General features: G+C 39.3%; 1 protein-coding gene across 1 annotated transcript in view; it reads left to right on the top strand.

Moving 5' to 3' along the window:
- Positions 1-12,095, top strand: part of Edem1 (ER degradation-enhancing alpha-mannosidase-like protein 2) — a 55,521-nt gene extending 43,426 nt beyond the window's left edge. The window contains exons 9-11 of the mRNA XM_068372276.1: positions 4,551-4,715; positions 5,987-6,176; positions 11,045-12,095. Of these exons, the coding sequence (XP_068228377.1) occupies positions 4,551-4,715; positions 5,987-6,176; positions 11,045-12,000 (1,311 nt within the window). The 3' untranslated portion in view covers positions 12,001-12,095. The remainder of the gene's footprint in view (positions 1-4,550; positions 4,716-5,986; positions 6,177-11,044) is intronic.
- The last annotated feature ends 2,372 nt before the right edge of the window (positions 12,096-14,467 follow it).

Raw genomic sequence — 14,467 nt, 5'->3', positions numbered from 1 at the left:
GAAGTTCTCGGCTTGGGAGTTCCTGCCTCTGCCCAGGGCGACTTCTCAAGTCTGGTAGACTCTCCCCGCAGACTGGCTATGAGACGCTCCAAGATTTGCTGGACCTTTTCAGACATGGACCATCTTTTGAAGGGAGTTTTCCGTGCGTTTGAGATCTTCAACTTCCTGGACTGGTGTTTGGGAGCGTTGAGCAGAAAGACCTCCCCTTCGGATAAGGACTCTGCCATGCTCATCATGTCATGCATGGACAAAGCCATTCGGGATGGGTCTGGCGAGCTTGCGGCTTCTTTCGTGTCTGGAGTTCTTAAGAAGCGAGATCACCTTTGCTCCTTCTTGTCGGCGGGGATCACACCATGTCAAAAGTCAGAGCTGATGTTTGCTCCGCTATCCAAGTGTCTCTTTCCTGAAGAGCTGATCAAGGGGATTGCCGCCTCGTTGATCCAGAAAGATACCCATGACCTGGTGGCGTCATCCGCACGTAAAGTCACAGCTTTACCTTCCGTGCCTAGACCTAGGATGGACACACCAGCGTCTAGGTTCATTCCGCCCTTTCGTGGCAGATCCTCCAGCAGAGAAGGTACCCGTGCCGATAGTCAACGTGGCAAAAAGAAGAAGGGTTCCAAGTCCTCAAAAGGCAGAGTCTGACTGCCATCTTCTCCAGACAGCAGTGGGAGCCAGGCTCAAGAACTACTGGCAGGCCTGGGAGAACAGGGGTGCAGACGCACAGTCTGTGAAGTTGCTCAGAGAGGGGTACAGGATTCCATTCTTGCGCAAGCCCCCTCTAGCAACAACTCCCATCGACCTCTCTCCCAGGTACAGAGAGGAGGACAAAAGGCTAGCTTTACAGCAAGAGGTGTCTCTCTTGCTACAAAAGGGAGCGGTAGTCATAGTCCGGGACCATCAATCCCCGGGCTTCTACAACCGTCTCTTCTTAGTAGCGAAGAAGACAGGAGGGTGGAGACCGGTGCTGGACGTCAGTGCTCTAAATGTCTTTGTCACCAAGCAGACGTTCACCATGGAGACGACGAAGTCGGTGCTAGCATCGGTCAGGAAGGAAGACTGGATGGTCTCGTTAGACCTAAAGGACGCGTACTTTCACGTCCCCATCCACCCAGATTCCCAACCTTTCCTAAGGTTCGTCTTTGGGAAGGTGGTTTACCAGTTCCAAGCCCTGTGCTTTGGCCTAAGCACGGCACCTCTAGTGTTTACCAAACTGATGAGGAATATTGCCAAATTCCTGCATTTAGCAGACATCAGAGCCTCCCTCTATTTGGACGACTGGCTTTTAAGAGCTGCGTCAAGTCGTCGCTGTCTGGAGAATCTCAAATGGACTATGGATCTGACCAAGGAATTGGGTCTCCTGGTCAATATAGAAAAGTCTCAACTCGTCCCATCCCAAACTATAGTCTATCTAGGTATGGAGATTCAGAGTCAAGCTTTTCGGGCTTTTCCGTCGGCCCCCAGAATCAGTCAAGCCCAAGAATGCATCCAGAGCATGCTGAAAAGGAACCGATGTTCAGTCAGACAGTGGATGAGTCTAATAGGGACACTTTCATCGCTGGACCAGTTCATCGCGTTAGGGAGACTCCACCTCCGACCCCTTCAGTATCACCTAGCTGCTCACTGGAGAAAGGACATGACGCTAGAAGCCGTCTCAGTTCCTATATCCGAAGAGATGAAGTCTGCACTGACTTGGTGGAAGAACAACATTCTTCTCAAGGAAGGTCTACCACTGGCTGTTCAGACCCCCGACCACCTTCTCTTCTCGGACGCATCGGACACGGGCTGGGGTGCGACACTGGACGGTCGGGAATGCTCGGGCACGTGGAATCCGGATCAAAGAGCACTACACATCAACTGCAAGGAGCTACTGGCAGTTCATCTGGCCTTGAGAAGCTTCAAGTCCCTCCTTCTAGGCAAGGTGGTGGAGGTGAACTCCGACAACACTACAGCCTTGGCGTACATCTCCAAGCAAGGAGGGACTCATTCGATGACGTTGTTCGAGATCGCAAGGGACCTCCTCACCTGGTCAAGAGATCGAAAGATATCGCTTGTAACGAGGTTCATTCAAGGCGACATGAATGTCATGGCAGACCGCCTCAGCCGGAAGGGTCAGATCATCCCTACAGAATGGACCCTTCACAAGAATGTTTGCAACAGACTATGGGCCCTGTGGGGTCAGCCCACCATAGATCTGTTCGCTACCTCGATGACCAAGAGGCTCCCAAATTATTGCTCACCGATTCCGGACCCAGCAGCAGTACACGTAGATGCCTTTCTTCTGGATTGGTCCCATCTAGACCTTTATGCGTTCCCCCCGTTCAAGATTGTCAACAAGGTACTGCAGAAGTTCGCCTCTCACGAAGGGACAAGGTTGACGTTGGTTGCTCCCCTCTGGCCCGCGAGAGAATGGTTCACCGAGGTACTGCAATGGCTAGTAGACGTTCCCAGGACTCTTCCTCTAAGAGTGGACCTTCTGCGTCAGCCGCACATAAAGAAGGTACACCCAAGCCTCCACGCTCTTCGTCTGACTGCCTTCAGACTATCGAAAGACTCTCAAGAGCTAGAGGCTTTTCGAAGGAGGCAGCCAGAGCGATTGCCAGAGCAAGGAGGACATCCACTCTCAAGGTCTACCAGTCAAAATGGGAAGTCTTCCGAAGCTGGTGCAAGGCGAATTCAGTATCCTCAACCAGTACCTCTGTAACGCAGATAGCTGACTTCCTTTTACACCTAAGGAAGGTAAGATCCCTATCAGCTCCTACGATCAAAGGTTACAGAAGCATGTTGGCAGCAGTCTTCCGCCACAGAGGCTTAGATCTTTCCAACAACAAAGATCTACAGGACCTCCTTAAGTCTTTTGAGACCTCAAAGGAGCGTCGGTTAGCCACACCAGGTTGGAACTTAGACGTGGTTTTAAGGTTCCTGATGTCAGCAAGGTTCGAACCGCTTCAATCAGCCTCTTTTAAAGATCTCACTTTGAAGACTCTTTTCCTCGTTTGCTTAGCAACAGCTAAAAGAGTCAGTGAGATACACGCCTTCAACAGGAACATAGGATTTACATCTAAAACGGCTACATGTTCCTTACAGCTTGGTTTTTTAGCTAAAAACGAGCTCCCTTCTCGTCCTTGGCCCAAATCGTTCGAGATTCCAAGTCTGTCCAGTTTGGTTGGAAACGAACAAGAGAGAGTACTATGCCCAGTAAGAGCTCTTAAGTACTATTTAAGACGTACAAAGCCATTACGAGGACAATCAGAAGCTTTATGGTGTTCTATTAAGAAACCTGCTTTACCGATGTCGAAGAACGCAGTTTCTTATTACATCAGACTTTTGATTAGAGAAGCCCATTCTCATCTGAATGAGGAAGACCATGCTTTGCTGAAGGTAAGGACACATGAAGTTAGAGCTGTCGCTACTTCAGTGGCCTTCAAACAAAACAGATCTCTGCAGAGTGTAATGGATGCAACCTATTGGAGAAGCAAGTCAGTGTTCGCATCATTTTACCTTAAAGATGTCCAGTCTCTTTACGAGAACTGCTACACCCTGGGACCATTCGTAGCAGCGAGTGCAGTAGTAGGTGAGGGCTCAACCACTACATTCCCATAATCCCATAACCTTTTTTAAATCTTTCTCTTGAAATGCTTTTTATTGTTGTTTTTGGGTTGTACGGAAGGCTAAGAAGCCTTTCGCATCCTGGTTGATTTGGCGGGTGGTCAAATTCTTTCTTGAGAAGCGCCGAGATTAGAGGTTGTGATGAGGTCCTTTAGTATGGGTTGCAGCCCTTCATACTTCAGCACCTAGGAGTCGCTCAGCATCCTAAGAGGGTCGCGAGGCTCAGTAAGGAAGACGTACTTAAAAAGGCCGAGTAATAGTTCAAGTCGACTTCCTTACCAGGTACTTATTAATTTTATGTTTGTTATTTTGAATAACTGCTAAAATGAAATACGGGATACTTAGCTTCTATTGTTAACATGTATGCTGGTCTCCACCCACCCCCCTGGGTGTGAATCAGCTACATGATCACCGGGTAAGATTAATATTGAAAAATGTTATTTTCCTTAGTAAAATAAATTTTTGAATATACTTACCCGGTGATCATGAATTAAAGGACCCTCCCTTCCTCCCCATAGAGACCCAGTGGACCGAGGAGAAAATTGGTTCTTGTTGACAAGAAGTACCTGAGTACCTACTCGACAGATGGCGCTGTTGTTGTACACCCCCACCTGTATAGCGATCGCTGGCGTATCCCGCCCGTAGGTTTTTTCTGTCGGGCAGCAGAGCTGCAGCTACATGATCACCGGGTAAGTATATTCAAAAATTTATTTTACTAAGGAAAATAACATATTTAGAACCTTCAAATTAAATGTAGCTCTAGGTTGCTTTACATTTGCAGAAATTAATTTCAAATCGATTATTAATTCCTAATATATTATGATTATATTTTATGAAATATAGCATCAGTAATAGTTAAAAGCACCATCAATAGGTGTAAGTTTTAGTGCAACTATTATCCATGTATAGCTCTATACAGTACCTGCATTTTCTCATTCCAGGCAGAAACTTCTGCATATCGGGAAGGTTATCCTCTACGACCAGAGCTAGTCGAGTCTTTGATGTATTTATATCGGGCAACTAATGACGACACTTTGTTAAAAATGGGAGCAGATATTGTTAGGAGCATACAGCATTCAGCAAAGACAAGTTGTGGATATGCAACAGTAAGTTTTTATGATTCTGACTGGCTGTTTTTGTTTTAGCACAGCCAATTTACCCTGTTCTGTACTGTGTTATCATAATTTCTTTTGGATAATAGGTGAAACTACGTACTGTATTTATTGTATTAAATGAACAATAAACAAAATGTAATATAAAAGGTAAAACAAGCATTACAAACATAAATAGTTAAAATTAAAGCCATTTCATCTCTTAGCTACAAAACAAAGCTAAAATACACTACTGTAATAATAAAACTTGAAACTACAAGGAAAACTGACATGTAGAAAATCACAAATACAAAATGCAGTACTGTATAGAAAACTACAGATATATTTTGAATTAGGACCATGATTCTTCATAGGTGAGTAATCTTCCCCGATGTCACTACTGTACAAATAAAACTTAAAACTACAAGCAACACTGACATGTAGAAAATCACAAATACAAAATGCAGTACTGTATGGAAAACTACAGATTTATTTTGAATTAGGACCATGATTCGTCATAGGTGAGTAATCTTCCCTTATGTCATTTAATTTTCCTCTATGCTAATATCATTTGAAGCAGTAAGGATCAAACAGACTTATTGAAAGTGTGAATATAAGTAAAAGAAAATAAAGTATCGAGTATAAACAGAAAAGTATTACATGCCATCATATTAGTCCTTTTACCCCCAGGGTATTTGGAAATTTCCAACCCTTAACCCCCAGGGGGTTATTTTTTTCCCAGCACATTTTGCAGTATATTTTTTTAGAATTGCTCTAACAGCCTTAATTTTTGTCTTAGAGAGGTCAGGTTGGTCTCATTCTCTTGGAAAATGCCTGAATTTTCTCAAAAAATCATCAAAAATATGCAAAAAAATTTTGAATAGCATTTTTTTGCAAGGACGTACCGGTACGTCCATGGGGGTAAAGGGATGAGTTTTGTGAAACGTACCAGTACGTCCTTTGGGGGTAAAAGGGTTAAGCATAATTTCCAAGGGATGGGTTCAACTTCACTTTTTCCTGGGAAGGTTTTAACACAATCCTTTTTCAAGGGAGTTTGTGATGATAGATGATTTGTGTAAAAAGACTGATAGGAAACATGCCCCATGTAGAAACTGGTAAAAGCTGAAGATAAAGAAGGCTATATTGACATCAGTAAATATGATTTGTTTATAATATAAAAAAAAAAAAGAAGAATGGTATTTTTTTAAATGTATGAATTTAAGGATTTTTAGATTAATGGCTACAAGAGTTGCAACAAAGGTAATCTGGTTTTGATTTATTTCCAGGTTAAGAATGTTAACGACCATACCCTTGATAATCGGATGGAGAGTTTCTTTTTGGCGGAAACGACCAAGTATTTGTATCTCTTGTTTGATCGAGAAAATTGGCTACATAATACTGGTAGCTCGGGAATTGTTATGGATGTAAAAGGCCGAAGTTGCATTCTTGAAGCCGGAGGGTATATATTTAACACAGGTAAGGTACAGTAATTTATTGTGAATACAGTACCTTTGTTTCATGCTTGATATTAAATCAATTTTGTTTAAAGTATTAATTAATTATTTTATTGAATCTTATCCAATGTTCAATTGCTACATTTCTTGGGTGTAATAAGGCTAATATTTTGGTATAGTATACAAGAAAATTTTGTATACTCATTTATGAAGCTTGATGTTGCCTCCTTTGTCCTTCCTTGGAATAATGTTCTTGTAATTGGTCATCTTCTGCATGTATTTAAGTACTTTTTTTTTTGCTGTTTGGCCTCCAAGGACTCTCTTGTTAAAGGCTAGAACAGGAAATCCAATTCGATATAAAATATTATAAAATACCAAAGAAATATTTTCTCCCCTGCTCTAGGGCCAGTGTTTCAATGTGTCAATCATGTACCCAGTGTATATAAGAGAGACCCTGGAGTTCAGGTGTTATTAAACTTGGCACAGCAACTCCAATGCGGAAATTATTTGGCTATTGATGACACGTCATCACTGAGAACCAGTACTACTACTGGAGACAGTACTACATGTGCATTATCTTGCGCCAAGCCACCATTTTCGTTTCTGTCGCAGGACTGTCACGAAGTCCCTTGCTCAACTCCAGGAAGTGAGAAATCTTTATCTACTGTTATGTTGAATAACAGTAATCAAGTTATGATTTAGTCATCTACTTTTTGTAGTTATAGGATGAATGTAATAGAGGTGTTTAATTACCGTTTGAGATTGTTTTTGTTGTTTGCCTGTTTACGCAATCGGCCTTGTACGATGTATGAAGCCATTCAATCCCAGTTTTCATGACAGTACAAAGGTGTTTTAAGTTTTTGTAACTCGTCACCTCACCCAATTTTATAAGATTTTTAGCTAGTCACCGCTTCCAATTTTATGATTTTTTTAAACCCCATTCATTCTAATTATAAGTTTTTGTAAGATCCTTTATTGTATAATTTTTAACCCTCTTTCATTTTAATTATTAGTTTTTTTAAGTCTGATCTCTTATCGTATAATTTTCAACTAACACAGCTTAGTATATTTCACGGTTGTTGGCATATAATGTGTTTCAGCTTCAGCTTTCACATCAGCTTGGAAGTGTTTGTTTTTATTTCACTGACCCTTTTAAATGATGTTTAGACTATCGTACCATGGTGTTTTTCACATACACTAACCTAAGATACAAAAAGTCACTGTGTTGATTATTCACTCCATGGCATTTATTTTGGTAGCTTTAAGTAGTTAGCTGCTGACGACATTTCGGCCAATAGGCATTACACCCGAATAGGCTAAATTTGTACGTTTTATAAGTACAGTCAGCCCTCCTTATTCGTAGGGGCTAGGTAACAGAAACAGGCGTGAAAAGCGAGAATCGGCGAATGCTTGATGCCGTAGGCTGGGTCAACTCATATCCTACCAACTCACTTACCATTACCTACCTGTGGTTGACTAACACACTAGGTAACCCACTGTACTGCATTACATTCTTTTCACATGCTATCATGGTATTTTATGTCATACTTCTTTTCAGAGGTAATTGTACATTATTAACACAGCTTCAATGCAAGGAAAGATGACTCATAAAACAAAAGTCATCAACACGTCACGCTTTGTATTGGTATCAACAGAACACTTGTTCTATCTAACAACACTCAATGATACTGTAGAGTAAAATAAGTCACTAATACTTGATGGTGGGAATGCACCCAAAATTGAAAACAAAAGTAAAAATTACTTTAATTAAGCACAATTATCTTTTGAAAAGTCATGATTTTTTAGAATGTAATAATGTCTGCTTAGACCAGTGTGTCTGAGGCAACAAAATCGAATGCAGTTTTAAGGTTTCGTATACAGTACAATACAGTACTGTAAATACATTATAAGTAGTTCTTTTCCAACTAGATTAGTCCAAAAGCGTAAAGTAAAATATCCCAGAAAAATGCAATTGAGATTATATTATGTTGGCCAGTCTTGCTCATGTGTGCTAATTTGGTACAACTACCTATATGTGTGTGCATGTGGGGAGGGACTTTTTTTTTTTCATTATCCCCATTGTTAAGGTAAAATTAATACTAAAAGTCCATCCTTATTCATACTAAAGTCTATTGAATCAATCAATCTTTACAATAAAAAATTTTGAAGTTTGATTTCTCAAAATGCTAAGGGAATGTTACATGTAGGCTACAACTTTTTGCATACAAAATTATTTTTCAAATATTTTTTGAATGAAAAAAGAATTGGTTAAGAAACAAAAATTAGAGTAAGGAGTAACTCGAAAATAACATTGTTTTAATTGAGTCAATTTATGGTTCTTGAGGCTAGGGGATGGTAACTTCCGTCTGGTGTCTACTCTGTAATTCTACCTGCAGAGATCCACATGCTCAGAAGGTAGTCTTTTTCAAACATCCAGCCCAGCAAATTCCCTTCAACAAGGGCTCTCCATATTCTGACTTTCCATATCACAAAAGCTGGGCCGCTTTTCAGTGGACGGAGGCTAATGCTGGTTTGTGGAGAAAAATGGAACGCTTTTGTTTCAAGGGATGCTCACACATGAGCAATTTTTAGTGGTGGGCTGTTCACAAAGTCCTGCTCCACTTTTTTTGTTGGACTACGAAACGGGTAGACACTGTTCACTGAAAAGTGTCCCGTGTGAGGACAGCCTAGAAACCTCCAATGTGAGAAAAATTGCTTCCTCATTGGCTTTTTTTCATGTATTTTCAGGACAATCAAAGCCTTATAGGTTGATCTAGGCATGCAGCATTTATAAGACACAGCCTGGAACATCTCTAAGGGGTAGAACATCCATGCCATGTAGTTTAATCGTTCTTGCCTCCTACTAGGGTAAATTGGATAGAAGAGGGAGACACCAACCAGGTCCCTCAGCAGATACATAATGGAGCAGGCATCCAGTTTCCTCAACAGAATTATTTCCCTTATGAGGTAGTTGTTAGACTTTTTAGTTTCTCTTCTCACCTGTACACACATGATTGATTTGTGTGGTTGCTTGTAGATAGTTGTCCTTGATGGTACATCGTGTACTCAGTTGTTGATCTGGTATTCTGGTATTAGTCTTTGGAGACCACACAGCACATGTTAGTGACATGGCTGGCAAAAGCATTATTTGGGTATTATCAAATAGTCTTTGCAACTCTCCATAATTCACACACTTCTTTTATCAGTGTACAAGGAGCATTTTCCCTTCCCCCCGCCATTGAAAAGTTACTCAGCTACTGTTTGTTGATCCTTCCGAAGGTTTTTGAGTTCTGTATCAAGTTCAGTCTTGTGGTCCTCCACCAATTTCTCCATATGAACACTTATCATAAGGTCATGGACTTGTCCAGAGACATATTAACAACAGGAGGCTCATTATGTTCAAACTTTTCAGTCTCGTTTCTGTCTTGGTTCGTCTGATAGATGTAAGGTATGGAGGATATTAATGGGACACTCTAAGAGTTAACTTTGTGTCCAAGATAACTAAAAGCATTTCTTTGAGGTTCTTTAAAGCTTCTTGAAGTTTGAAATTACCTACTGGCCCATGGGCTGGATGAGAGTTGTATTTGGCAGTAAAAACTTCAACTTTTCTGTGTATTAAAACCATAATAGTGCATGAATATGTCTTCCAGTCCTTCAGGGCAAGCAAGAAGGGCCTTGAGTAATGATTTTTAGCTTTATTGCATTTTTATCACTAGGACATACTCTATAAAATTTCCTTGGTCACCTAAGCTTTGCCATTATCCCTCCAGATCACATGTTATTTACTTTTCATGATAGTTTGGTTCTTAAAGTATCTTGGGGTCCTCAGTGATAGACTATTAAAGCCTTTATTCTCAGGTTCTCTTCTCTCACGTTCTACATAACATCAGTGATAGCATGTCCCTCATTTGCTTATACCCTGATAATGATTTGTCCCTTTATTTACCTCCTTTTGGGCATCTTCCATGGAGATGTCTCATAGTTTGATACTTGTTGGGATTAAATTCCTCTGCCAGTACAGTCTTTTGAATAAATAAAAAATATTTATTGGTCTTAATGTTATAGACACAGACAACTTCCTGTTTCACCACACAGTTTGTGCCACTTTTCTCAAAGATTCGAACAACCTTATTGTACTTGCCTTAAAAATCTCTCAACACCACCCGGACTAGGGATGTTTTAAATAAGGACAAGAAGCCATTTTTTTTTCCCACTTTCTTGGAAATTACTTACTTAGGAATGCTATCACTAGACAATTCTTTCATTTCTTTTTCTTGAAAATAATTTTCTACTTTTTCTATTGTCTGTGTTTTATTTTAAGAATACTTTCACCCCTTAGCAACATTGGTTCCATTGATGGCCTAATTTTTAATGTGGTGCAAATCATGTATTTGGCTATACTGTACAGTAAGGAACCGTGTAGCCAGATCAGAGCATGGACACTACTTACCAACTTTCATTTTGGGTTGGCTACTTTCACTAACATTCTTGTGAGCCATGATTGCTTATTTCGAAAGAAGCTACACCCTTTTTTTTTTACTCCGAGAGTTTGCACATGTAAACATAGAACAAAAGCTGACCGAGTTCAGTAGGTCTGGGATGTATGTAAAAATATCCTACTTTCTACTCTCAATATTTGAAGGACGTAAATTTTAGTTGAAGCTTGTATTTGTTCAATATTATTTTATATTAGTCAAATTCTCTGTAATGTTTCCATGGTTTTATTTGTTGAAAATTATTCTAAATCAGTTAGATTTTTCACAACTTAGATGTCAATTAACCATTTAGTTTACGTTGCCTTTAATAAATGTGCAATTACAGTATACTGTTTCAGTAAATGAAGTGTTTTAGCAATAAGGAAAGAATTTTTAACCAAACCTATCCCTACAGAGGCTCATCCTGTCGATCCTGGGGCACTGGCCTGTTGTTATCTGAAAGAGGAGGATTGGACTTTGTCTTTATCTGATCAAGTATCTCTGATCATTGATCCAACTACATCCTGGAATGATCACAAGGGTTACAGTTATAAGAAGGATGTGCAAGAAGATACCTCTCAAGATTGCCAAGAAACAACAAAGGAGGGTCAAGATACCTCTTTGTACGAGAATGGAAAAAGACCGAAAGAGAATGAGGAGTCGGGTGAAATGAATATCAATGAAGTTGAAAGTATTGTAACTATTCCACAATCAGCTAGAGAAACGAAAGATGGTGGAAATATTATTTTTGAAGGGATGGCTCAGGATGTTACAGTTAGAGGTGACATCAAAGAAATATACAATTTAATGAAAAGTCTCGATGAAAAGTCTAGTGATACCGAGACAGAGCAGATAGATAGCACAGACAGTGAACAGGATGATGAAATATTAAGAGATAATTCACCAGTGAATGGTGAAACAAGTGATCCTAACACTACTGAAAACTTGCAAGACTTTCTCAGCCCACAAAGTGAGATGCAACATGAGAACTCTATTGAAACTAACGATGACATACCTAGAATAGTTAAGCAAGACGAAGGACCACGCTTTTCTTCCCTGAGTGAAACTGTGGAAAGGGGATTAGGTACTAATGTTTCAGGTATGGAAGGGTCTAGTATCACACCAAGTGTTTCGAGTTCCAAGTATGCCTCTAACTCGGGTATTCCTCGCATTGTCAATGAGCCCAGGGACACTAAATCTTCAAAACCAGTTAAGAAAGTCTTTATACTTAAGGACCTAAAAGAGAGACTAGTTACTGACCTCTCATCATATAAAAATTTCACTCTGTCAATCAGTCATTCCTTGTTATCGTGCACACATCCATCTTTCAGTAACATGCTTAATTTTAAAGGGCAAATGTTTTATCCATAGAATTTAATTTAATTATTACCCTAATTTGCAAAGGAATTTAATTTGTATGAATTTTGTTGAATTTTGAATAAAAAATTGTATTTTATATAAAAAAAGGCATTTATTTAAATCATTTGTTTTTTCTTGTGGCCATTAGAAACATGAGGAAAAACTAACTTAAAGCTGGGCCAAAAGAAGAATTAACTGGAAAAGTCTTTCTCAGGAACATGAATCTTCACTTGGAAAAATAAAATTGACAAACCACTATTGTGCGCATGTAATTTACTCCAAATATAAAGATTGTTATATGAAAGTTAGGAGCTTTAAAGTACTGTATGCGTAGCTCCATCTTCAACTAAAAATAGAATATTTTTTTTTCCATTTAAAGTTTTCAGGGACTGTTTCACTTAACCACTACTGATTACAATCTGGTAAGAGTTTAAATAAACGAAGTCATCGAACACAAAGTTTGGAGAAGCACTGCTGTAATTTAAAAACCTCAATGAAAGTGAATTTTTTTCCATCAATTACAGTCAAACTCTTTCATACATACATATACCAAGGCATTTCCCCCAATTTTGGGGGTTAGCCGACATCAAACAAATGAAACAAAAAAGGGGACCTCTCCTCTCTACGTTCCTCCCTGCCTGACAATCTTTCATACTTCAGCTAAAAGATATACCCAATTGAACTTGATAAATCATCAAGAAACCTTCACATGCAATATCATATTTACACTAATTCAGTACCTTCCTAATCCAAGAGTAAGATTACTTCAGAACTAATCTTGATCACATACTTTTCATTGTTATTATTCTAAAAAAAAATTAAGCACAGATGGTGATGGGGCTATGCAAAAGATATAGGCATTAAGACCTGTGTTAGGCACTCAATAACAGCTGTATAAGGTATCTAATATTTGTTAACAAATTGGTAGCATACATGCATGACCCCTACCCCATGGCATTCTATGCAAACCTTGGCCTATCTTTGAAAAGTACACAGTTTACTCTATGTACACATGCAGTGAGTTTATGAAAACTTTACCAATAGAAACAAAGTATAGCATTTTAATAAGAGTACAGTTGTCAATTAAGTGTAATTTTTTTGCTAGAAATTAAACCTCAAACCTACTTTAAAAAGTAAAATAAATCATTCATGGATGTTATTGCAATATCTAATATAAATAGACTACAATCTACTGTACTTCATATCCCAATACAGCTTCAGTTGTCCCTTAATGTTACCAGACCAGGTTTAATTTTTGCAAATGGGATTATTTGTGGGGAGGCCCTCAATTTCCTCTCAGTAATAATGAAGTTATTCTCACATTTCCTTGCACTACTCTGAAATAGGTTAGGGTATTTCAAGTCGATATCAGCAAGCAGAGGACCTGGTTTGTGTTAATTTCAACCCTTTTTACAGCTTTTTTCAAAGGGGCATCATATATTCACAGGCTTTTAACATTTACTGATATCTTTCTTATGTAACCACTACTGTAATGTTAAGAGGTGATGAGTATAAAGATGAATCAAAGGCTAATATAATATACAGTACCTGATTTACAATACATGAACAATCAACCTCTAACCTAAAATAGTCCCCCAACAACTTGGCCTAATCTTGCTATGGCAAAGCATAAATGGTTAGAAAGTACTACCAGTCTTGGGGAAAAAAAATCTAGATTTAGTTTTTCCATGCATAACAGCATGTACTCTCACATTAACCATCTTTAAATGTCCCAAGAAATTGTTTTGTTACAGTTGGCAAAGCATCTGAATGTTGTGATAGCCTATTGGAAACCTCCCTGCCCTCACAATCTGTTGGATGGGGGTTCGAGACCCGCTCGAGCTTGATAGTTTCTTGTCATGTCTGCAACATCACCTTCCTTGTGAGCTAAGAATGGGAAATTTGGGAGAGCCTATAGGTCTACCAGTTGAGTCATCAGCAGACATTGCCTGGCTGTCCCTGGTCCTTGCTTGATGGAGAGGGGGCTTTGGCACTGTTCATATCTATTTGAACAGTGCATATAGAATTGTCACTGTTCCTTGCCTCTGCCATTCATGAGCGGCCCTTCAAGCCTTTAATACCTTTACTGAAAGTATTAATCTGTTCTAGTTTACAGTTTGGCTAATTTCCAGTGTCATACAGAAATCCCTAGATTCTGGTCATAGATTCGCATGACTAGCCTTACTTTTATGTTGCTTTTGACTGTGTTATAATGAGGCCCTTGTTTTCAAACTTGGACGAATGTGAGTTAATGGACCATTTTTAAATATCGTTATTGATTGTTAAGCTAAAAGATTGGAAATACAATAGTCATGCATAGGTATAAAAGTGACATTAAGAATGTAATCTCTAGTCTATTCCCCAATAACTTTTTTTCTTATATAAGCACAATACAGAATAGTGGTTTAACCTTGGAAAAATTGCATCAATTCTGGAAAGTTTTTGGCATTTTCCTATTATTCAAACCTGGGTGCAATTT

The sequence above is a fragment of the Palaemon carinicauda genome, chromosome 4 (assembly GCF_036898095.1).
Source record: "Palaemon carinicauda isolate YSFRI2023 chromosome 4, ASM3689809v2, whole genome shotgun sequence".
Lineage (NCBI taxonomy): Eukaryota > Metazoa > Arthropoda > Malacostraca > Decapoda > Palaemonidae > Palaemon > Palaemon carinicauda.
Note: the sequence above shows the minus strand (reverse complement) of the source record. Positions and strands in the feature narration are given on the sequence as shown.